The 26359-nt window shown below is 33.3% G+C and overlaps 2 protein-coding genes across 5 annotated transcripts in view; both read left to right on the forward strand.

Moving 5' to 3' along the window:
• LOC136039544 (mutS protein homolog 5-like) overlaps window positions 1-18722 on the forward strand; it is a 117034-nt gene extending 98312 nt beyond the window's left edge. For 2 of the 3 annotated variants that reach the window (XM_065723366.1, XM_065723367.1), the window contains exons 15-20: window positions 1515-1665; window positions 5562-5711; window positions 11079-11291; window positions 12536-12673; window positions 15288-15361; window positions 18487-18722. In XM_065723366.1, the coding sequence (XP_065579438.1) occupies window positions 1515-1665; window positions 5562-5711; window positions 11079-11291; window positions 12536-12673; window positions 15288-15361; window positions 18487-18664 (904 nt within the window). In that variant the 3' untranslated portion in view covers window positions 18665-18722. The remainder of the gene's footprint in view (window positions 1-1514; window positions 1666-5561; window positions 5712-11078; window positions 11292-12535; window positions 12674-15287; window positions 15362-18486) is intronic. The other variant, XM_065723368.1, reaches the window with a different exon arrangement.
• Window positions 18723-24673: 5951 nt separating this feature from the next.
• LOC136039545 (uncharacterized) overlaps window positions 24674-26359 on the forward strand; it is a 55906-nt gene continuing 54220 nt past the window's right edge. Inside the window, exon 1 of one of the 2 annotated variants that reach the window (XM_065723370.1) lies at window positions 24674-24770. The gene's annotated coding sequence lies outside the window, so the exon portion shown is untranslated. The remainder of the gene's footprint in view (window positions 24771-26359) is intronic. The other variant, XM_065723371.1, reaches the window with a different exon arrangement.

The raw sequence follows: 26359 nt of genomic DNA on the forward strand, positions 1-26359 counted from the left end.
AAGTCTGAAGATCACGACAGTTTACCCATACAGCCAATCATATTACTTCTGCTAATGGCCAAATCCCCTCGGGTTCCTTTATTTGATTTTATTCAAACTTATTTTCAAGCACTATAAGCTCTTTTTACCGCTTAATATACTCCTTGAAATCTTACCCAATAAAAAAAATATAAAAAAATTAAATCTGGCAAGTTACGTTAGTTTACGTCGTATTACGTCATTTTTCTTCTTCTTTTTTCTTTTTTTTTGTTTTTCGTTTTTTGTCATTATTATTCTTTTTGTATATTTTTTTTTATTTTAATGGGAGTGATTGGTCACAATTTATTTGTTTTATTTCGTTTTTCACTTATTTTTGTTTTGTTTGTTTGTTTGTTAAGAGTTTTGTTGTTGTTGTTGTTGTTAAGTTATTGTTAAATATATAGTCGCCCAGTATTAGGTGCTTTAATGTCTTTCCTGGGGCGGTCACTTATATTGATATCATGTGTTATATAATTTTGTAATTAAATCAACTGAACCGAACTGTTTAAGTTTCGTTAATATAGAGTGTGCTGAGCCAAAAATTTTTTTTTGTGCTCGAGTAAATTCCGCATTCCTTGTCATAATAATGTAGGTTAGTAGGGCATTTTCTTGAAATCAACTCAAACTTCACTCTCACTGATATCTTCTACAATGGCGCGCGACTTTGATAGCGTTAAATTAACAACAAGCCAGTATATAAGTATTGTAATTAGATTGTCGTTCCCGAAAGCGTCAATTACCATCTATTGAAGATGTCAGTATCACTGTTCAGGATTAAAAGTTAAAATTCTTGGTGTTACGTTTTACCTCGTAACAAATTCAAATTTTATACTGGTTGAATTTTCCAAACGCTGCATCTTTTTGGATAAAATTTTCCTAGTCCGACCTTTTCCAGGTGTTCAATTTTCTATTAGTAGAAATTTACTTGAAATTTACAATTTCAGGGGTTAAATTTACTAGGCTAGTAATTTAGTGATGACCACTGTCATCACTGTAGCTTCCAATATTCTAATCTTGGTTTGCATTCTTATCTTTCTATTCTTCCAATTGTTTTTTAGCCGTGTAAAAAAACCTGAACCATGGCATTTCTATTTTTAACATCCGCACTACTCCCACCGTCTTTACTAATAATACTACCAAGGTAAGTAAAACTACCTCCCTACGCCATTTATCTTCTGAAATCAAAATGAAGGAAAAAAAGTTCAAAGTGCCGCTTGAGATATTATCAACTTGGTTTAATTGCGTTTGAATCATGAATTTGTTTATCTATCCGCAAAGGACGGTTGCTGGGGGGTATGACTAAAATACATAGATTTCTTTTTGTTTAGGGCAACTAACGTTTTCTTTTTAGCAGGGTAGAAAGGCAATTCGTTTCTTTATTTGCTTTTGTTCCAAAAAAAGTTCATCTATCTGCAAGAATTTCCTCCTTTTTCTTTTCAATTTTTTTTTTATTTCTTCCCCATTTCCTTATTTATTTTTTCTTCATTTCCTTTCAGCCGGCTGAAAATTATGGATGGTCGTAATCTTCTTCAGGAACTAGCTATTGACTCGGTTGTTCCAAACGACACTGACATGGGAAACTCACAACCTCGACTTCATATTCTCACCGGTCCAAATGCCTCTGGCAAATCAGTTTATATTAGACAAGTAAGATATATAATATAACTTTTTGTGTCTTGTTAACACTTACTTTTCGAACATCAAGAAAAATTTTAAAATCAAGGTAACAAAAAACTAAGTTTGTTTAACTCGACTGCAGTAAATTTTTTTAGTGAAGCTGCTTGGTTAGCCACTAGCATTTCTATAAAAAATAGTGGGAGCGATTTTCCACGGGAGAATTTTTCACGGGGAGGGAAGTTTTTAGGGGTGAATTTTTCAGGGGAAATTTTACTCTTGGGAAATTGAACAGAATTATTATTCGAAGTTCTTCTCTTGTCTTGCTTTTTCTTTGCCGACTCAATTTTACGGGTGAAGATTTAAGGGTAATTGTCCGGGGTATATTTTCACCAGGATTGAATTGTCTAGAGGACATATCCGTGGGAACGAGAGATTTTTCCGTGGAGGTTGAGCCAGATTTTCTGGTATTATGTAAAAGACGATCAAAAAATAAGCAAAAAAAAGTTTTTCAATTGAAAGTAAGGAGCAACATTAAACAGATAAGAATAATGCACTGTTGTCACATTGCATTAAAAAGATTAGACATTTAAATGTCTGAAAGTGGTGTTTTAATTCTCTTCGCTGAGCAGGGGAGCACCATAAAAAAAAAATTATTTTCCGGGTATTTTTTTTATTTTCATATTACTCAAATATTTATTGCTGTTTTGACAAAATTGCCCCTTTTTCTCTCGAGAGATTATTTTTGAAACATATAATATTGAATAATGACAACCCATGACTTTGTTTTATTGATTTTTCTTAATTTAGCGTACAATTTAGCAAATCCACTGATTTTTGGCCCAACACTGTTGCAAATTTTTTTACTAAAAATGCGAAGCTGATTTTAAGATTAAAAACTATTCTGATCTAAAAATTACATGAATGTGCATCAATTTCAGAGTAGCTACAAATGGTGCACAATTAATAATAAGAAATAATAAGATATGATAGTATGGTTTAAAAATTTGTTGCACAATATAACAAAATACAGTTTTATTTGTGATTTTAATAAAACAACCAGTGACTGATTAAACGACCAGATATGTAACATATAGAACCACCAGTGGTTTGAATTAAACTTTCCTGCTACTCTATCCTATTTTAACATATACTTCTCTAGAGACAGCTATTCTACTATCATCCTCCTTCTTGTATTGGGAGGAATTGAGGCATTAATTTATATTTATGTCACTCAAATATTGTATAACAATAAAGTATAATAACCAAATAGATTCACCATCTAATGCCAATGTTCAAACTCATAATTTTATTTGGGCCTCCGTTGAAAAATTGATCTAGATCCCCTTAAAGTTTGAAAATTTTCCTTCTATTCCTACACTAATAAAAGTATGAGTATGGCATATGACAGTTAATTTACTATATGAAATTAACGTATGACAGTTAATTTGCCGCATTTACATTCTCCATGATTTCAGTATTTCTTTTAGAATATCTCAATTTCTCTTTAAAAGTCATTATTATCAGAAATGATATTGCACAAACACTAAAGATACACCAATGATAGTTAAATAAACTTACGTAAAGTACAATACGAATGCCTTATATTTTATTGCGGATTTAAAATTTGAGGAGTCAGTTGGCAAGATTTTGAAAAATAAGTACAAAACAACTCGATGACTACAAAATGACTAATATGTCAGTTAAATATACCATAGGACTTGTAATGTTTCATTAAATTGGCTGCAAGTCATGTGTTTCCTAACTAAGAAAAATAGAGTGGTGTTGAAGTCTTGCTACAGGAGGAGATGGCATGCAACAGACAGAGGCGCCATTTGGGGGGGGGGGCAAATGCCCACCCCAGGTTTTCCAGTAGGGCCCAAGCTTCCACCACAAAGGACCCTTTTCCGGCTAGAATTATCCATTATTTCCAACATAATCCATTCTGTTCAAATGATTTGAACTAACTGCGCGCTTATTAGCCAAAGAGCGTAATTACCTGACGACCCTTGGGGTAATTACGCTATTTGCTATTAATCATTGTAAACTTTGAAAGTAGGTTAGATTCATGATAAAAGTCTCAAGTTCTGTCAAATGCCCCATGCCCACCCCAAAATTTGGTCCAAATGGCACCTCTGGCAACAGACAACCTGCTCCGTTAAGAAAGTAGGTAACTTAATCATGAATAAAAGGGGGCTGAGACAAAGATAAAGGTGATGTAAGATGTGCCTACAAGTGCTTAGAGATTTTTACAGTCGTGGATGAAAATATAGAGACTGGAAAATAAAACAAAATCAAAATGCGTAGATAAAAGAGCTTAGAAGATAAAGCTGATGGAAGATACCCCTGCAAGTGCTTAGAGGTTATTATAATCTTAGAATAGTTAATTTTAATTAACTAATTAAAATTAATCTTATGATTAATTTTAGAGAATAATAATCTTAGAGTAGAAGGGCCTAGAAGGTAAAGCCTATGGAAGATACCCCTACAAGTGCTTTGAGATTACTATTCGTGGAAAGAAAATACAGAGACTGGAAAATAAAATGAAAGTACTTAGATAGAAGGACTTAGGGCATAGAAGATAAAGCTGATGGAAGACGCTCCTGCAAGTGCTTAGAGATTATTTTAATCGTGAATAAAAATATAGAGACTAAAAAATAAAACAAAATGAAAGGGTTTAGATAGAAGGGCTTAGAAGTTAAAGCTGATGGAAGGTATCTCTGCAAGTGCTTAGAAATTATTATAATTGTAGATAGAAAATATAGAGATTGGAAAATAAATTTAAATGAAAGTGCTAAGATAGAAGGGCTTAGCACTTCGAGGACTAAGAAGACCCCCCTGCAGGTGCTTAAAGATCATTCCAGTTGTGGATAGAAAATATAGAGGATGGAACATAAAATATAATGAAAGCGTTTAGATAGAAGGGTTTAGGGCTTAGAAGATAAAGCTGATCGAAGATGCCACTGCAATTCCTTAGGGATTATTATAATCGTGGATAGAAAATATAAAGGCTGGAAAATAAAATATAGTGAAAGTGCTTAGATGGAAGGGCTTAGGGCTTAGAATATAAAACTGACGGAAGATGCCCCTGCTAGTGCTTAAATATTGTTAAACTCTTGGGAAGAAAATGTAGAGGCTGGAAAATAAAATGAAGTGCTTGTATAGGAGAGCTTAAGGCTTAATTGCCCCTATATGGGCTTAAAGATTATTAAAGCCATGGAAAGGAAATGTTCCTTAGATCATATTAGCAGCATATTGTGAAGAAAGACGATGCCACGAAATTTGCTGTTTGAAAAGTGAGATTGCCATACGTATAAGTTTCCTGCACAAGTAGTCAATTTTTTCTAGTCGTTGTGAAAGCTACCTATGTATGGGTTCTAATCCAGATTACACCTTGTGAAATTGTCAAGGTTTCTCCTTTGAAGAGGCTCCTATAATCTTTGGGTCAGTTCACCACCTGACGTAGATAAGTTGAACCAGTTAGTCTAGTAAACATATAAGAGTGGAAACTGGTACTGGTGTCCAAGAGAAAAACTACCAACGCCATCTAACGCTTGGCGACTTTTCTTTCCCAAAAACTGCTTTTATTTGTCTTTTCAGGTGCCTTAAAATTTAGGGAAGGGTAAAGAAAGCATAATTCTGCCCCCAGTAGGCCTACCAGCTTAAAATAAACTGACCTGATTAACCGCCAAGATTTTTCTAAACTATTCTTAGGACTACTTCGTGCAGATTTATATCTTACAGAGAAATCTCAGTTTTAACTCAATTGCATTTAGATTAATCACATCAAATAATCGGTTTTCTAGTTTTAATGAAGTTGCAAAACTCTGAACTGTAAGTGGTGCTAGAAGTTTGAGATCCCTATCTTCCCATATAAGTTCCCGATGGCTCAAGTCTTATAAGGTGTCTGATTCTTAAAAAATTTACAGATTGGTGTTATAGTTTTTTTGGCTCACATTGGAAGTTGTGTACCTGCGCGGGAGGCCCACCTCACAACGTTTGATGCTATTTACAGTCGACTAAATGATTTTGAATCAGTATCTTCTGGATTCTCGTCCTTTGCTAAAGACTTAAATCAGGTGAGCTATTTGTTATAGTTATTAGAGTAACACAGTGTAGTTTATACTGTCTTTAACCATTAACCAGGCTTATCTCTTAGCTGTTAGGATTATAATACCAGCCTGGGTGGCAGTCATTCCTACTGTTCAGTGTGAAAATTAAATTTAACTAGAAAAGATTTGTAGGCCGATTTTAGAAGTTATTAGTGTATACCCAATTTGTATTTCTATATATCCAATGATCTAAGGGGTGTTTCAAAAAGAACCCCTGATTTGAAAAGTTTGTTATAGTGTTTGTTGTTGTTGGCAACACTGTTTCTTATGTTTAATTGTTAGCGTATGTATGCTTAACGTTGTAGCATTGTAATGTTAATGTTTGTATTTTTAACGTTATTTTTTTAGACTGCTTTTGTCTTCCAGGTTGGGTCAGGTTTCCAATTTTTGGGTGTGTAATCATAAATTCGCTTACTAATAAATTCAAATCTGACATTCTTTTTTAAACACCCTTTACATACCTATTCAAATCCGACATTCTTATTTAAACACCCTTTATATACCATAAAGTAGCCTATGCCTATTTTGGTACAAATTCGAAGTAATATATGCAACTAACCTTAGCGGAAGTGAAAATGCGAGCCATTTTTTTAGCATCCGTTAAGATTACATCCAAGATTAAATGTTTCTGTAGCATTTAAGTCAGCTTAGTGGAAGTCTTTGCTAAATATATTTGGTTTATTCGCTGGCTTAAATTATCTTCGTTAGTTCTTTTAGTTGTTTTTTATTGGTCTTTTATTCTTTTTAGTTTTTTAGTCTTTAAGTCTATTTTGGTCTTTTATTCTTTATAAGTCTTTTTTGTCTTTTAGCTTTCCTCTTTTGTGTCCTTCTTCAGTTTTTCGGTTGTCATGTATAGCCAGTGTGGTCTCAGAACCTATTCAAAACACTCAATTAAAGTTAAAAACAATCATAACTATAATGCCCTTTCGGCAAAATCAGTTTTTATATCCTTGCTACAGTGTAAATGGGGCTGGATAGAATTGGTTGCTTTTATGTTGTGGTTTTTTCTCATGAACAAAACTTGAGTTTCTTTTTTAATCAGTTTCCTTTTGTTGGTTTCTGATGTGTTTATAGTTCGCATGATAACGGATTGCATTTTCAACCGTCTTTGTCACTTGGCAGAGCTCATTTTTTCACATCTAAAGTCTGAGTAGACCGAATATAAAAGCATTAACCATTTACTTATTTACCATTAACCATTAACCATTTACTTATTTACCATTAACCATTTACTTATTTACCATTAACCATTAACCATTTACCATTAACCATTTACTAAACCTATGTTAGTAGAATTGAAGAAACAGTGTGTTTCAGAGTCACACTGGTGGCTAATCCAGTCAATCCCAATTAATCAAGTTAATCCCAGTATTTGTATCCTCCATGTAATTTGCAATAAATAACGTCAAATACTTATATAGCCATGGCTTCTGTGCCTTGAAGGACGTTTAATTGTGTGCAGGTTTATTTACCTTTTTTTGAATATGCTTATTAAAAAAGCTCTCTTCCCTTTCTTGGCGTGAGCTCAGTCTAATTTTTTTAAATTAGATTAATAAAAATTTCAAACAAACATAAAAATGTAAAAATTTAGGCAGACACTCTCCCTATTTTCCCCTCCCAAGTGATTAGTGAATAAGCTGGCGCGCTGGAAACAAGCTATTCGAGATATCTAATCTGTTTTCTATTGCTACGCTTACCCAGCTTGAATTCCGATATTAATTTCAAAATATAAATAGCTGAATCTTCGCTTAAATACAGGGTGTTTCTGAAGTCCACCTGCTCAATGGCTTTGTCAATTCGAAGATTCTGTACCGTAAGAAAAGTGGTATGGAATAAAGAAAGGTTTTCTCATGAATGGCTGACGGACAATGCTACTACTACTATTAACTCACTGTAGCACCATGCCGCCTGCGGCAGTGAAAGCTACTTGCCCTCTTCCTCAATCTTAATCTATTCAAAGCCTCCCTGTATACGCCCTTACAAGAATTTCTCCTAAATCCTTCCTTATGACCTCCTCCCACCCCATTCTGGGACAACCTGCTTTTTGTTTTGTCCAAGAAGGTTGATCGAAAAGGACCATCTTTGGTAATCTGTACTCCTTCATCTCTAGAATACGTCCTAGTCATCTCAACCCCTCACTTATTATAGCCCTAGAAAGTAGGAGAGAACTTCATGTTTCGCACAGCTTACTGTTACGGTCAGTCAGATGAGTTGATCAGAATAATCCGTAAACAATTCCTCTGGAAAACACCTAGAAAATTATCCTTTGTCTTTCGGATCGCCTACGTTACGAACCAGGTCTTGACCCCTGTCTTCACTGTAGCTTCCTCTATTCTAATCGTGGTTCACCGACTTATCTTCCTATTTGCCTAATTTATTTTCAACTATGATAAAAAGACTACTCTGGGACCCAGTTATTCTACTTTTAACATCTTCAATACATCCACCATATTTACTAATATTATTACCAAGGTAAGTGAAGCAATCCACTTGATCGATCTTCTCTTTACCCAATATAACCTTTTCACCTTTCTCATTTCTATTCATGGTGAACTAGTCTTCTAAACATTAATTTTCAACCTTGAACTCTCAAAATCCCAAAAAATTATTCATTTTCCTAACATTTTCTCCTAGGATATTCAAATCATCAGCATAATCAACGTCTAGGAGAGTCTTACTTTTTCATACCATTCCATGCTCTCCCATAGCTTTTGCCATACTCCATTGGACAAAGTCCACCATAATGACCCATATAAACGAGAATAGAACACAACGCTGCTTGGCTGCTGATTCAGTGCAAAGCTATTTACCTCATTCCCTACATTAAACTCCGTAGTGTTATTCTCGCACACAGAACTAATCATTTTAATGTTTTTATCTTGTATACCTTGCAAGGATAGGACCTTAGCTAAAGCTCTTTTATCGGCTGGATCAAACGCTTGCTCATAAGTTATAAAACTGAGGTCTAAAGGGGTCTGATGAATCAGGTAATTCTCGGTTACTGATCTAAGAGTAAAAATTTGATCCTCTGCCCTTCCTTAAACCACACTATTCTTGTCTTAAGACTCTTAAAACGCTTAAAAGTCTAAAACGTCTCATACTAAGTAATTTGCATCCTACAAAAACCGCGCTAATGCCCTAAGTGCTACGATCATTAGTAGGGGTATTATAGCCAATTCGTTGGGGGAGTTTTCACTGAGTAACTTAGGCGATATTTTTATTAAAACTGATTTTTTTCTAATGAGACTATCTTTTTACATTGATCTTATGTCGTATATATCCATCAGCCATTTCCTGTATAATCTTTTTTTATCAACTGGCCTAAGCCATCTGGGTGGGCGTCTCCTCCCTCCCTCTTCGCCACGTGGCACGTCCGTGCTCTCTCTTATCATAATTCTTATATGCGTTTCTTATATACATTTCTTACGTTAGGATACCATCTATCCATCTTTTTACCAGTCTGCCTATTAAAATCTCCTTAAAAAATAACAATATTTCTATCAAGGATTCTGTCTTGTTCATGTAGCTGTAATTCAAATTAATCATGAGTCATTACTATCTCCACTGGTGGGGATTGCTATCCCTATCAGTCGATTCTACAGGGGCAAATACAAGTATGACTGAAAGCTTACGCTTTTTGGTCGTAAAATGAGCACCTACAATTCTATTATTAATACCTTCCCAACCTAATCAAGGTTTAGCAGCTTCCTTGTGAATAATGACCCCTACTACTCCCTGTCTATATGACCCATCCTTCATGCCTGAGTAAATTAATTCTGTATCACTTAATTTCATGTTTCCAACCTTTGGGATGTAAAAACTCTTGGGATATTGAAACGTCTTGGACTTTTGAAAAAATAAAGGATCCCAGACCAGCATAAGACAGAGACTAATACATCTTCTCAAGTGTACACGAAGTACTTAAGACAGCCTATCAACCTCAGGGCTTTTGTGAGAGCTTTTCCCTAACATTTTTAACTGTATTAACAGTAATTTCTTAACTCGGTAACGATGCCAGTCAATAGTATTCTATTTTACCTGATATTTTTAACGGTATTAAAGATAATGGTGTTTTTAACAAGAACATTTAACTGTATTCTATTTTCCTCACATTTTTAACGGTATTAAAGGTAATTTTGTGTATAGTGGGGACATCCAGTTGAAGTATACCCTATGAAATCAAGAATATGAGATTTAATGGTTAGAAAATTGATTAGAAAAGTGATGAAGTGGATTAAAGCAAAATATACTTTTGTTATGAATGGCTCAAAGGCAATAGTCCCTACGGTATCCTATTTTCCCTAATAGTTTTAACGGTATTGAAAGAACGTTTTAACGTGCTAATGGTGCATATTTTTAACAATATAACGGTGCTCTATTTTTCGTCATTTTAACGGTATTAATGGTTATGGTGGTATTAATGGTTATGGTGGTTTTAACGGGAACGTTTAACAATTTTATCTTTTTCCAAACATCGAGTTCTATCGAAATGACGAACATATGATTCATTTGTCAGAGATTACCCTGTTATAAAGGAACCCTGTTTAAAATGAATTTATTTGGGTACGAAAATTGAGGAGGAGGCTAATGAATCAACCGGTGATGTTATTCTGAATAACTGAAATATCTCCTAAACTTTTTTTTCTTAGGACTTACCAGGTGAGCCTTTGTTCATAACTTGTTATACTCATAAATTTAGGGTAATGTTTCAAACATTGGACTGGTTTTTTGAAGATTCATCTACAAAACAAATCAAGTCATGAAGATGATACCAAAACGTAAATGGGGAGAGGGGGATGTTAATTATAAGACAGACTTACAAATGTGACATATAGAAAGGTTTCAATCATAGGTTTCAACCAGTAATTTTATCCTCTATCTTTCTTCATGTTATACTCTTATTATCATTATCTCCATCATCACTTAAGGATAGTTTTGCAAGATTTAAGTAAAAAGCTGATATTAAAGTGAACAATCAAATGTACACTTGGGGGGGGGGGGGGGCATACCCAAGCATATTTAGGGAGAGGGGGGTCAGTTATAAAAAGGCTTAGAAATAGGATATATAGAATTTTTTGAGTCTGCTTGTAGTACGAGTTTGTATTACAGTTTTAATAAAAATATTAGTTTTGAAAGAGTTATTAAGTTAGCTATGCAATAACTCTTAAAACTAATATTTGCTTATTTCTGTATACAGACAAAATGGGAAATTAACCAAAAACTTTTGGTTGATTAAAAATATTTTATTTCCTTGCATGGTTTTACATGTAACGCAAGTTTTTGAATTAAGAAAAATTTTAATTTCAAATATTTGAATTGTTTGTCCTTTTCTAGATGGTTTATGCAGTTAAAAATGCTACTTCGAATTCTTTAGTGCTTATTGATGAATTTGGTATTGGCACATCGGAAGTGGATGGTAAATCTTTATTTGTGTCAGCGATCAACCATTGGCTACAGGTTCAGCCAGAATCTCCTATTGTTGTTGCATCAACTCACTTTCATGACATTGACCACCTATTAGATACATCAGCTAATCTTGGATTCAAGGTAACTTTTTTACTGTGTCTTATTTTGTTTTAATCAAAAGTTGTTCTTCTTTTTCTTCATCATTTTCTCTTCGTTCCTTTTCTTCATTCTTTACTTGGTTCTTTATTTTTTCTACTATTGTTCTCTTAAAATTCGCTTTTCTTTTTTCTATATTTTAGTTTCCTAAAATTTTGTAGAACAATTTTGAGTGTAAAATTACATTTCTATTCATTTTTCGTCGTCTTGCTTAGGTATTTTACTCATTTATATGTTTTTGCTTTTCATTTGTTTTAAATGGAAAAACAGTTTAGTACAAGGAAATATTTGCATACATTTTCAAAACAGTTCTGACCACTAATCTATTTTTAATTTAATTTCATTTTTAAATTATTAAAAACAATTATGTTATATATTTTCATGATTTTAAAAACCGTCTGTATTTTTTGTACCAATCGTGGCGGGGCTTCCGTAAGCGCTTTGAAGTAAGTAAAGTGATGTACTTATGGTATATAGCACGAATTTAATAATAATTAAAACTGAGTGCTTCACTTAGACTGTAGTTTTTCCCATCGGAAATAAAAAAAAATCAAATCAATAGTTCCTCCTATGCCACTTTTGGCGCTTAGGGCATCCGTAGGCATCTCATTGGAATTTATTTAACGCCAGATTCCCATCCCATCGGCTCCATGGCTGCTGAAACCAGTTAATTTTCTGCTCCTATTTAATGTACCAAGGACATTAAAGAAAAAAATTACTCCCTTTACCTATTTATGTCCAGGTCTTGTTCATGCCTCAAAATAGTGTTTTTGAAAGATTTTTCATTTGGTTGTATCAAAATTGTTATGTTTTCAGGGGAGTATCACATTTTTGCCAGTGTTGCTAAATTGAACCGTGGAAATAAATAAGTAAAATTAATTAGTTAAATTTGGCACCGCTTTTCACCAGTTAAAAATTCCTACGTAAGCATTTTTTCGATTCCCAAAGACAGCTAAACTTCTTAAGCTATTTGGTGTCATATGTTTTAGCTTATTTTTTCGCTATTTTTTCGTTTGTGTTTCTTAATTTGGTGTGTACTGCTGGCAATACTGCATAGCCTCTTATGGAGATGTTTCTCATTAAAAGTTTAATTGCCGACTTTCCCAAGTTTTGAAGATGTAGGCCTCTATGTTTGTGTATGTTCAGCTAAACCAACTCCAATCAGATTTCAGTTTCACTGTCCTTTGAACATCAAGAAATTCTTTTATTTATAACTGCTCTTTTTCTAGAGGATGGATTTTATGGAAGAATCAGGCGAGATTATACCTCTATTCAAGGTCATTGATGGTAAACAAGACTTTAGTTACGCGTTGAACATTGCAATCAGGATGGGTATCCCACAAGACTGTCTGGACCGAGTTAGAGAAGTAAGTTCTTATTTTAATGGCTGCTAAATTCGTGACACTTCTGTCACAAATTTGGATATTTCACGTGGGGGAACTCCCCATGGGGGAATTTTCTGTGGGAGAAATTTTTCAGGGGTAAACCATTAAGCCACCTTGCGCTTGTAAGCCACAAAAGACTCCTCCTCTATTCTATCCTACTCTGTTCCTCCTCTATTCTAATATCTTTATGGCTGATATAGTTATTTTTATAGTTCTATGCGTTTTTGGGTTCAATCAATTCATCGATTATAATTTCTGGTCGTTTTCTCCTCTCTCTGGTCCTCCTCTATTTTATCCTACTCTATTCCTCCTCTGTCCTAACATCTTTATTACTGAGTTTTTGTTGTTGTTTTTTCTATTCGTTTTGTGTTCAGTCAATTCATTGGTAATAATTTCTGGTTGTTTTCTCCTGTCTTTCTTCCTCCTGTATTCTATCCTACCCTATTCCTCCTCTATCCTAACATCTTTATTGCTGATATAGTTTTGTTGTCTTTTTTCTATTCGTTTTGGGTTCATTCAATTCATCGATAATAATTTCTGTTCGTTTTCTCCTGTCTCTCGTCCTCCTCTGTTCTATCCTAATCTATTCCTCCTCTATCCTAACATCTTTATTGCTGATATAGTTTTTGGGTATTTTTTTATTCGTTTTCGGTTCAGTCAATTCATCGATAATAGTTTCTGGTCGTTTTCTCCTCTCTCTGGTCCTTCTCTATTTTATCCTACTCTTTTCCTCGTTTATTCTAATATCTGTATGGCTTACGTAGTAATTTATTTTAATTTCTATTTGTTTTGGGTTTAATCAATTCATCGATAGTAATTTCTGGTCGTTTCTAGTCTTAATTGCTTAAATACTTTAATTACTTAATTAACTTAAGTCTTAATTATAGGCCTTATTTTTGCTCATCTTGGGTTTTAATATGGCTCTTTACTTTTCTTTAAAAAGGTTCTTTTTTGAAAAAACCTTTTTTTTAATTAATAATTGAAAGTATCCATCTAAAATAGTACATTTGAACAGAAAGTTATAAATGTAATCTAAGGAATATTTTTCACTGTTCAAAATTCATGTGGTTTTCTGTAAAGCGCAAATGACGCTCCGGTGTTTAATGGGTTTAGTGGGGCTGAAGATCTGTTATTGTTCTTGATAATTTTGTTCATTCTAAGTTCAGCTTAATCATTTAATTCAGCTCTTGTTCACGTTAGGATTCACTTGTTCGTCTATAGCACTGTCTGTCATCTTTCTCTTTGATGGGATTATTCATTTTAGTTTCTTTTCGGTTTGAGGTTTCATTGATTCATTCACAACAATTTCTGTTCATTCTAGCATTTAACTTCTATATGACATAATTTCTTCTCGTTTTAAGTTTTAATATAGTTTTACTCTCTATTCTTTAAAGAACTTCTTTTTTTGAAAACATTTTTTTAATGATCATTAACAAGGTTCTGGAACTTACTATTATCATAGAAATTGAACTTGAGTCAATTTTCCAGAAAACAGTTTAAACTGTTTAAACAGTTTAAACAGTTTTGAACAGCAACCAAATTGCCGTATAGATTAAACCCACATCTTTGTCGTATTTTACTTTCTGATTATGCTTTCTTTATCACAAGTGCACAAATAACCGAGACTTGGAGATTTCATATTCTATCTGACCCCTACGAGCCTTTCTTCCGGTTGTTAGGTTTTATTTTCTCATTTTTTTTCTGTTTCCTTTTTTTTGTCTTTTAAATTTGAGTACTCTATATTTTATTCAGTAGCTTGGTGCTTTATTTTGTGATTAGCTCGAGTACGATGTGTGTGAACCTGAAACAATTAAATGGCGGTTATATTTTATAATATCCAATATTAAAAAAAAAAATTACTGAAGTGTAGTGATAAGCAGCATGAAAAATGGATATCAAAGAAATTTAATTTTATCAGAGGATGACATGTCTAATTAAAAAAAAAAAACTGTAAAAAAATGTGAAAATGCAGCTTTTTTCTTCATTAGTTTGTCTAATTTTTAAGTCTGTTATCTAATCATAAATCTAATTAATAAAATTCAAGTAAAACACTGGTTATATACAAGTCTATGTAGGCATTTTTGATACTCGTTAATTAAACGATACACAACTCGAGAATTACGCTTTGGTTCATAGCCAATTAGGCAAATGACGGGTGACAGAATGCATTGGACTTGTGTAATTGTGCTATATATTCACAAAGTGGGGGGTGCTAGGTTAGGTTAGGGGTGCTCTGCAAATACTTTACTAATCTGCAAATGTATAGCTTAAATTATAGTCTTATATAAACTAAAGTTTATATGAAGATTATATTTCATTAGGATTAACAGAACTTCAATTCTTGGCTGGTGTTTCATTTAATTAATAAGTACCGCATTTTTATATTTTTCTATATTATACATGCGTGCACAATCCTAACTATTTTGCAAGTATTTCCGCCTGATATTTCTAATTTTTGTGAGTGTCCTTTTGGACAAGGTTAAGGCACCTAAGGTATTACGGACTCCCCTCCTTATTTTTTTCTGCCGTTGGAATGTTTTTGGGGTATTTACAGTCTCTCATTTAAGCTAAAACACATTTTGTTTATTCATAACAGATATCCTGCGCTCTCAGGGAGAACAATCCTATTCCAAACGCTGTTGACGATGGTTTGGCTTCTGTTATTCAAAGGTATGTCTAAACAGTGTTTGTTTTTTTCTGGAGTACGGACCTGTTTGTTTTGTGGAGATACTGAACTGTATTTTGCGGAGAAATTTTTGTCGAGATAAGTACTTTTTTTCGTGGGTTTTTTTTTTATGGTTGGTTTGGCTTCAATTATTCAAACGTATGCAAAGACGATAGATTTTATTAGTACGGAGTTTTTTTTTTTTTTTTGGGGGGGGGGGATATGGATTAAACAAAAAGTAGAACAATAGGGAAATGTTTTGTATAAGACAGTGGAATGCAACTTTAAATGAACATTTCGACCCCTATCCCCCCCTATCCAAGGGCCGTCTTCAGCAAAACAAATGAAAGGCAGTGTGGTGTTCGTCACTATTGACGAGATACGGGACTGTTTTTTGGGTGGAGATTTTTTTGGCGAAGATGCACTTTTTTCTTCTTTTTTTTCAGCTTGGCATCTATTATTCAAAGTTATTTCAAAATAATAATAAAAAAACTTTTATGGATCACGGACTTGTTTTTTTTTTTTTTTTTTTTTTTTTTTTTTGGTGATACGGACCTATTTTTTGTGGAGACTTTTTTTGTTGTAGAGATACGGGCTTTTTTCTTTTCAAAAGTATGTCAAAGTAATAATTTATTTTCGATTTAGCTTCCATTTAAAAGTATGTCAAAATAAAAACATGTTTTGTGTGATACGGACTTGTTTCTTTTTTTGCGAAGATACGGAGATACGGAATTTTTGCGAGGATAAAGACGTGTTTTTTTCTTGTCTTTTTTGTTTGTTTTATTTTTTGTCTCTTTGGCTTCTATTATTCAAAGGTATATCAAAATAATAAATATTTTTTGTGGAGTTTGTACTTATTTTTATGTGAAGGTACGATCTTGTTTTTGAGCTAAGATGTTTTTTTCTGTGGAGATACAGACTTGTTTTTTTTTTTGTCTTTTGGCCCTTATGATTCAGATGAATGTCAAAATAACACGTTTTTTTTTTTTTTTGTACGGATGCGTTTTTTTTGTGAAGATGCAGACTTGTTTTTTTTTTCTATTTGGTTTCTATTATTCAAAGGTATTTCAAATAATAAAAAAAAAATTGAGTAGCCTATGGACTTGTGTTATTATTATTTTTTATATTTTTCGGGGGGTTTGTCCTCTATTATTCAGAGGAATTTCAAAATAATATATTTCTTTTGTGAAGCACGGACATGTTTATCTTGGAGATACGGAATTGTTTTTTGATGAAATTTTTAAAACAAAATTTTGTCGAAATATGAACGTTTTTCTCTTTTTTTGTTGTTGTTTAGGCTTATATTATTATATAATAATTATATTATATATATATATATATATATATATATATATATATATATATATATACATATATATATATATATATATATATATATATATATATATATATATATATATATATATATATATATATATATATATACATATATATATATATATATATATATATATATATATTATTGTTTTATTTTATAAACATTTAGTTTGCTCGATTCTACATTCTATACCTACTACCACTGCTAAAAGGTTTTTGCTATATTAGGTCACTAGATGCTGACTGAACACTTGTCTTCCATTCCATTCTGATTTAACCTTCTGTCCATACTGGAGAATCATTTCGCCAACTTTGCCAATTTGGTCAGATCTGTCTCAGTCTAGAATAGAAATTTACATTAGTTTTTCCGATATTAAAATATCTACAGATACTAAGCATTCCGGATTAAAATGAGAAAAATTCTCAGTAAGTAAAAACTCTATCCTATAATTCCAAAGTCTGATATTTCGTCTTTTTTTTCTGAAATTATCGTTTTGATGCTTTTTTTGCTTTGCCTGTTGTTACCAAGTAAAAAGAACCATAATTTTGATTTACACATCCACACCTTGTAGATAGAAATTCTTTCAGTTGCGCCAGAATATACATTATTTCAATAGAACCAGAATATAGAATTTTTTAGCCTTAACCGGGCCCCTGTTATAATAATTTTGATTAAAGCCCAATGGTAATTTTTAGAAGTCGAAATTTTTCTCAGATTTCACTCCAGGGTTTATCTATGGACGATTAAAATCATAAAATTGAAAAAATTATTCTGTCAGTATTTAGTATCCTCAGATTAATCAATTTGATTCAGGGTTAGGGCTTATTGTGTTTTTCTTTTCTTTGACAGGGTGGATCGTGTCGAACTAATGATTCTAAAATATCGGTAGAGAGTTCATTTGAACGAAAATTGACAGTTATAGTGCCCTTTTTAAGCAATAAAAGATATTACTACCTCAGTAAGGTGGAATTTTATGCATTTTTTGTGACATGAAACAGTTAGTTTGGCTCAAATAGGGCTAAAAATCTACTGAGTGAAAGTTCGGAGATACCCGGTGGAACCAGAATTACCAAAAAACTAATTATTGATCCTCTTAATTTTGAACGCTGTAATTCCACATGCATTCGTTTCTTAAAAGTGGGTTTCTTATACAAAATAAACGGTTAATATGGACAATTTTTTAAAGCTTCATTTTACTGATTTGATTCATATGAGGCTTACTAAAATCTCCTGTGAATGTGTATGAATTGTGGATCGCTATCTTAGAGGAAGGCCAGTGGTTCTCATGTGTGTGTGGGGGGGATGGCAGAATCTTCATCTTTTTTATGCCTAAGTTTTTTTTTATTTCAGTGATCCTTCAGATAACTATAAAGGAAGTTATTTTGGGGGAAGAGGGATTAGAAATTATCCTCTTATTTCCGTTTATTTCGAGGAATATTTTTCGTCGACGACTGTAATGTGGATATTGCGAAGTGTCAGTTTCCCTCTTATTACAGATTATTTTTTTAATAACATTAAAAATTATATTCATGTTCTTACCGGCAAAATAGAGGTGAGGTAGTTGAGGAGGGGTGCTATCAGGAAGGGTTCCTGTATGTTTTATTGATTGCAAAAGATAACAGATTTCCGTCAAATAGTCCATGCCGTCAGCTAGTTTCTGAATCGAAATTTTGTCAGTTCTCAATTATGTTTGTCTTGTGAAGGAAAAGAATTGTTCAGCAGAATAAATTTATTATACTATTGTTTCAAGCATTTAATTGTAACACTAAGGTACATATTTATCGTTTTAAGCTACGACAACATCATACGGTCAGCATTCGAAGTTGAAAGATCTGATTTTCAGAATTTTCTGCTGTCATTATTGGATGTTCAGATAAGGTTTACAACGCCTAGAACTTCGGGATCAACGCCAAGATCACGATCCATGTCACAAAATCGCACTGCGGCACTTAACTACACCTCTAGATAGTTTTTCCTTTCTTTGTATTTCGTCCTTTTTTAATGAGATTAAATATTATCCGTGTTCTTTTGTTTTATACTATGTTAGTTGTCTATTCCACTTTTAAGTAAATTGCAGTAGAAATAAAAAACAGAATGGGTGTTGTAAAAGTAGGATTCTAATCAAACCGTTAGCTATCTTTTTTTAAAAGAACCACTAGGAGATTAAGGAAATGTTCTTTTTTCTTTTTGTTATTTTATTAGAATTTTTTATCTTATCATCGTTGATTTCATACATTTTTAAGTTTTAAATTTTAATTTTAAAATATTTTTTTAATTTTAACTGATTTAGTTTTAATACTTATGTTTTTATTTGGAGTAAATAAAGATCTTCGCGTTCCTAATATCCTCAGTCTGCATAAGGAAAAGAGATTTGATACCTTTATTTACAGAAAACCCGCCACTAACGATAAGCGTCTTAGTCATTACTCTTACTACCACGCCACTATTAAAACTTGGTGACAAATTCTTTAATTGACAAAGCTACAGCATTTTTTTTTTAAACTGGAAGAGATAACTGAACTAGGTCACATAAATTTTTTTTATAAGCTATACGATGCCAAATGACACATTTTCTGAAAGGAGATGCTATCCAAAACGTGTTAAATCTCATAAATAAGGGATAGAGGCAAGGCCTTATCCAGGGGGATAGGGGGCTTGAACCACTCCCCTTCGAAATGTTTGTCCGATTTGTAAAAGCGTAACAAAACGAACATCAACGAATTTTTAATGTGTTTTTTAAAGTTTTTTTTCGTAACCCCCTCCCCGAAAGTTCTTTTGTACCCCCCCAGAAGAAAACTGGATAGGGCCTTGGGGGGGGGGTATATTAGTAGCCCTTACATCTTCATGTTTCGTGCTAAAGTAGCTTGTTTCAAGAGCAAACATTTCAAGCAGGGACTTATTTATGGAAAGGGAATTTGAAGAAGATAGAAAATGCATTTAGAATGCATTAAGTGATAGCTCATTTAGGTAAAATTGAAGATTTTTTGTTTTGAAATGGTTACCCTCTCCGTGTAATCCAAATGTAGTCATTAAGAAGGCTCAATAAGACGAGCACAAGGTGCAGCGTGCCATCTAGTGAAGAATGTGAAATACACCTTTGGTTACTATATATTCAGGGCATTACTGACACATTCAGGCGCAAGCTCTTCTGGTATACTAATACTACTATAATACTACTAACTCACTACAGCACCGTGACGCATGAGGCCGACAGAGCTACGCATGCTCGTAGCTGTTACGCCATACTCGCACCCCATTTGCGGACGACCTGCTTTTCGTTTGCCCCAACGATTGAGACTAAATCAGTGAATTATGGGATCCAGTTATTCATACACTTAAAAAATCTTCTCAACACCTAGCCTCCAATGACAGATCGTGCCCGAACACAGTCTACAAAGAGCAGCTACAGTCTACAAGAACAGTCTACATTTGAATCTCTGCAAAAAGCATCTGATTTCTCTGTCATGTTAAACTGATGCAGGCTAATTGTTACAATTAGTTTTTATCGCATTGGTGATTTCATTTTTGGTTACTTTCATCTACATAGTTGGCGCGCATGTTTAAACTTAAGAACTACGTGGCATAGGTCCAGTCGAAATTATCGCTTGAAAATTACATCCCAAAGCCTGAAGCTCCATAACTAAGTTGATTTTAACCAATATTTTGGCTATAACTATGTCTCTTTCATTCTTACCGCTAAGAGAGAAATATATAGCTGTTTATCAAACAAATTCGTAGCTATTGTACAATTGCATAATTCACAAAAACATTAAAAAGAAAAATAGTGCACTGTTAAACATAGACGTAAAAAAGGTACATCGGTTTGTCCGTGCACGTATAGAAGGAGGAAGAGCAAAATAACAAGTTTAAAGAAATTTCTCAGCCAAATATATGATTGTCAGAGCAAGAAAGGTATTTAAAATTTGCTTTGAAGCTATTATTTCTAAATTTTGTACTAAATTTGAGGCGATGCGCCGGGGATACTGAGCAGTAGCCGCCACAAATTTCAGTATACTGGTACTTTTGTCATTTTTTTTTCGAATTGGCGATTTTTGCTGAATTCCTAACGTGGTTTAATGGTTTATATTGCAAGTAGCGCAATAGCGCCGCCTAATTATAGAGCGAAGTGGGTAGAGTGCATTGTTTATTTTTATTTTTTTAATGTAAGTAATGAAAATAACTGGATACAAATTTTTTGCATTTATACATGATTTAGTATGACTTTACACTTACGCAACCTAAAATACTTTTCCCTGTTTTCTGATTTAGCAGCATGACTTTAATTTATAAATTATTTTATTTTATTGAAATCAATTAGCCAGGTAACAAAACTTGAGATTTTAGCTGGAACCTAAAAAAAAGCCCTTGTACGGATCATGAAAAACCACTATAAAACCTTTAAGAGTGGATTGAAGCTATCATTTCACATTTAATTTTGATATTTCTGAGGTCTGTACCTGTAGTGACATTTATGATCTAAACTTCTGGTTTTGATTTATCTGAAAATCCAAAGCCTTTGAAAAGGTTTCATAGTTTTTTTGTTTTCTTCTTTTCTTATAATATAGCTCTAAACAAAACATCGCAGGAATAGCTTAATAACTCTTCCGGACTCAGTTAAGTTCAACTTATTGTCTTCGAAACTAATACCATGTACTTATAATGAGCTTCTGTTATTAATAATTGTAATTTACAGTATTTGCTCAAAGTAATAGTAATTTCAAATTTAAAAGCTTTATCAATGACCAAATTAAATTTCTTTTATATATAAAAACACTAGATAATGCATTCAGTGCTTCCATTACTAACAATTTATCATAGAATCTCAGGATAAAAACTCAGGTCCTACAATTTTTAAAATTTCGATATGCCGACTAATGCCACAAATTTTAGCTAATAGTATCTAGAAACTGTGCGCCATCATTTTTGGGAATAAGAGAAAAACTCGAGTTTATTTATCGTAAATTGCAGACATATTAAATTTAAAAAAAAAACAATTTTTCAAGTGAAAGTCAAGAGTGACATTCAAACATAAGACGAGTGTAAAATATCCTGTAATTGCCACTACCTTTTTTGGACATTACATCTCTTACTCTTTTTGCTAAATTTTTACTATTGTTGAACTTAAAGCTTGTCTAAGTGCAAGAAATGTAACCATTTGTAACGACATGTTATTTTATGTTGTTTATTTGTTGCTTTTAGACTTCACTGTATTTATGTAAAGATTTATTGAACATGACTTGCCTACGATTCAACAAATAGACCATGATGTTGGGATTTAAGTTTTTTTCAGTCAAGTACTGCTTTAGTAATAATACTTGTGCATCAATGGTCACGAGGGCGCCAAATCCGGGCACATTTACTGAAAATCGACTTTTTATTAAATTGACAATTGCAAAACAATCGAGATGCACTAAAATCGACAAAATCGATTAAAACGGTCAATTTAATCGATAAAATCGATTAATCGGTTAAAATCGACAGCAACAACGCCTTATTTTGTTCTTAATACTCATCTGAGACATCTGTAGAAGCATTTTGAGATTTTTTTCTGCTGACGTTTTCTTGGAGTCTAGTGAAAATCTATTTACTTAAAAGTATTAAAGACACTAAAAATTAAATTAATTTCCTTAAATTGGCTAAGTTGATAACTACACAACCATGTATGTATTAAAAAATGTATATATTAAAAGGAAAAAAAAAACACCAGTTGGTAGTAAACTGGGTAAAAAATTCAGTGATTGGATGGGTAAAATAATTTTTAAATATAGGCTAACCCAAATATATTGTCAAAAAATAAGAATGGGAAAGAAGTGTATAATACCTAAAAATCTTAGCTATGAGTTAATTTGTTTATTGATTTTTTTTTTTGCTTCCGAAAATAAGAAATAAATACAGACATGGCTCCTACAACTGTAACAAAAATGACTCATAGATGGTTTGGTGATATTGAAATATCACCAACCCTGTTTGGCTTTAAGTTTGATCTACAGTTAGATAGATAGATAGATAAGATTTTATTTTCACCAAAATTTTCATGGCACTGCCAAATTTCTTATGGTATAGTCACATTAAAAAGCGACGCAAAATTAAAAACAAAACAAAGAAAACAAAACACATCAATCCTCCTAACTTTCGTTATACATTTTTACAAAGCTAGGTATAAAACTCTTCGCTAACCGCTGGTGGGCACAGCGTACCGGCTGAAGTTTGTCAACAGGCACTGCCACCCTGCGCGGGAGTCGTTTTGTTGTGGATTGAGGGGGGGAAAGGGTTTTGCAGATTGGGTGGATCAAAGATTTTCGTCCGAAATCCATGCAGAGTTTCTCTCTTCTTTTATCCAGAGTTCGTATTTTAAACTTTGTCAGCAGCTCTTCATACAACATTTCTGCCTGCTTCGAAACTATCATTAGAGCTGTTTTCTGAACTCTTTCGAGCCTGGCGCTCAGCCGTCAGTCCAAAATACCATACAGGAGCTGCATATTCCAGAATTGGGCGAATAAAATATGTAAATATTCGGAGGAGGTGATCTGGAGGGGCGCTATATTTCGATATTCCTGTTTTTCAGATATGTAAAAACCCAAGATAGAGCCAGGTGGAAAAAAATTGATCTTGACATTCTTGGCATTTAAAGCTTCCTTTGTCCTTAAAATATCGACAGCGGCAACACTGTAGAATGATTTTTATCTGATCTTATTTTGGTAGAATCATGAGCACCATTGACGAGAATCTGTACCGATCTTCTTTTTTTTAGATCTACTCTTAGGAAATTTGCATTTTTGTTTTATTTGCCTTGCACTCAAACAAGTAGAATTTCTTCTACATTTTAACATATTTGGTATCAAAGTAAAAATGTGTTATGTCTTAATTCGATGTCTTATTTCGAATTTCACCCTTTTTAAGACAACTGCATCATGTTTAATTACATTGAGCAAGGAGCGATTTGTTTTTGCTGAATTAGGGCTGGAATGATTTTACTGGTCTTATAACTCTTCTTGTCTTAAGATATTTTAGTGTAATGGTTCTGTTCTGATTCAGAGGAAAGATTTTTGTTGCTCTTATTGCAAGAAGTTGATGATTGCCCCTGATTCCTTAATAGCTAGGGTTGCGCTGGAGGTGGATCTTCTTCTTCTTCAGTAGTAGCGCACATATAAGGAAGAAATTGTCGTTCTTTGGTACTTCAAAGTAGGTTTTATTTATAAGTTTTATCTATCATTTATTTGTTTGCTCGATGTGTGTCGAAACTTCGGTTTCTGCTAACAGTGTTGACGAGAGATTTGGAAGCCTTTTAATTATGTTTATCTGGGGTATAACAGCAGCCGCAACTGTTTTGCCTTTTTTCATTGACTCATTAGTGCTTATCTCCGAGAATATTTACTAGTTCTCCAGTCTTAATGAATTGAATAGCCTTTGAATATACATGATATAGAGCTGTTACGTTCTTAAATCATGATCGTAGCAATAAGAATCTTGTGTGTTGGTTTTTCTGCTTTTTTTATGGTCTTTGACATCATTAGTGCAATGACTTTAGTATAGTGCTAAACATCATCAGTAGAGTTTTCTTTCAATAAAGGACTGGATTCACCTTTCAAGTCTGGACAATTCTTGTCTATTCTTAAATTTTGAACTAGCAGTTCTCTACTAGTCATAAATTTCATATAGTTAACTAGGCTGTCTTGGCCAGACAGCTTATGAATATCGCCCTCAAATCGTTAAGTGCACATCAATTTCTAGACATTGTTGGGAACAATTTCAATGCACCGGCATTTATATTTCAGCTCATCTCTTTCTTGCAATAAAAGGGCCTAAAAAGAAGATGCGATCATGCACTATGTGATGCAGATTAGAAATAATTCATTGTGTAAGACATTCAAAGATTTTTATTTCAAAAATGCGAAAAAAAATTGACGGAATTAGTGGTTTAGCTAATTGTTAGAAAAAAGCGGAAACACCAATAAATGTTTCAGTTCGGCAGTGCTGTTGATAGCACTGCTTGGCGCTTAATTTTTGAAAAATTGTATGGAGGAAACTTAAATCGTGTAAGCTTGGAGATATTATTGAGCTATGAATTAGGCTAGGTAAGCATAGGTTACCACTCAATGCCTTTTTTTTTGTTTTTTAAGAATGTAATTATTATTTTGGGAAAAATTCTAGTTGAGTGACTTCTTGCTATCTCAGAAAGGGGTTAGGTTAGGAAAATGAAACTTTCAGGGATGGATCTACAGGCTAAAGTATATCCTTGGAAGGTATTTTAAAGTTCCCACCTCCACTCCTTCTCCCTCTTTTGCTAACAAGTTCAGTTTTATCCAGCCTGTAGCAATATCTGAAATTTGCCAGGCTTTGAGAAAAATGATGTATTCAAATAGCCTTGATGGTGACAGCCTTTCTTACCAATTTTTTGCTTATGATTGTTCTACTCTACTTAACCATCTACAAATATTTTTCCAGTCTTGCTTAGCACAGCTGCTTGTTCCTGATAGTTTCCTTTGTGGCCATGTAACATCTAGGCTATTCAAAAGCAAGGCAAGGACCCTGCATGATGTGTAAATTATCATCCCATTACAGTATTGTGTTTTTTAAGTAAGTTGCTTGAATATTTGTTACTACCAGAAATTGAGTTGAATTGTGATTTTATGCCTTTTCAATTTGGTTTTCAGAAAAGTTTTGGTTGCTCCCATGCACATCATGTTTTAAGCCAACTCATGAAAGATGCCATAAAAACTAAAATGTCTTTATACTGTCTTACTGTTTATATTTCTGGAGCTTTCAACAATATTGTGCACTCTCAGGCTCTATTTTCCCTTGCATCTTCAGGGGTTAATACTTCTGTACTAAGTTTATTGTCTTCTTGGTATTCAAAGTCTAAAATTCAAGTTACCTAGAATAGCCAAATATCTGACCCAGTGAAAATTAATAAGGGAGTTTGGCAAGGTGCTGTATTGTCTCCTTGTATATTTAAATGCATGCTTGCATTGTGCCTGCATCCCCTTAGAAGTTCTGTTTTTTACTGTAATATTGGTTTGTCTTCTATTGCATATGCAGATTATATTCTTCTTGTTGCCCAGACTTGCTGTGGATTGCTTTCTAATTTTACTATGTCAACCAATGAACTATTTAAGATTAGACTGTCAGTTAATGCATCTAAATGTGAATTTATTTGTTTTAATAGCCCTTATGTGGTTGCTCCATTTGTTGCTGGGACTGCAGTTCTACCATGTTCTTCTTTAGTTAGTTGGCTTGATCTGTGTTTCAGCCCAACACTTTCCACTACCTGTTCATCCCTAGTGAATCAGGCCATGAAAAACCTACACATCACTTGTGGAAAAATATCCCCAAACAAAAGCTGTTACAATTGCAACAGTTTGTGCATGATTTATAATGCTTTTGTTTTTATCAGACACAGCACATCTGTCTCATAAGAAAGATCAATGTACTCTATGTATGGCTTATTTCAGATATTACAAATTCCTCCTCCAGCTTCCTAGATGGCACCAAAACGAAAAATAATTGCTCAATTTGGTTTAATAGATGTGCCTTCTTGAATTTGGTCTTCCAGTGATGATTTATGTAAAAAGACTATCAACTTTATTCACGTTCATGACCCTCTGCAGTCTTTTTTCCATATTGATACTGGTTAATTAGTCCATGTTGTCTTTTGTTAGTTTGA

This window comes from Artemia franciscana, chromosome 19 (genome assembly GCF_032884065.1).
Source record: "Artemia franciscana chromosome 19, ASM3288406v1, whole genome shotgun sequence".
NCBI classification, from domain to species: domain Eukaryota; kingdom Metazoa; phylum Arthropoda; class Branchiopoda; order Anostraca; family Artemiidae; genus Artemia; species Artemia franciscana.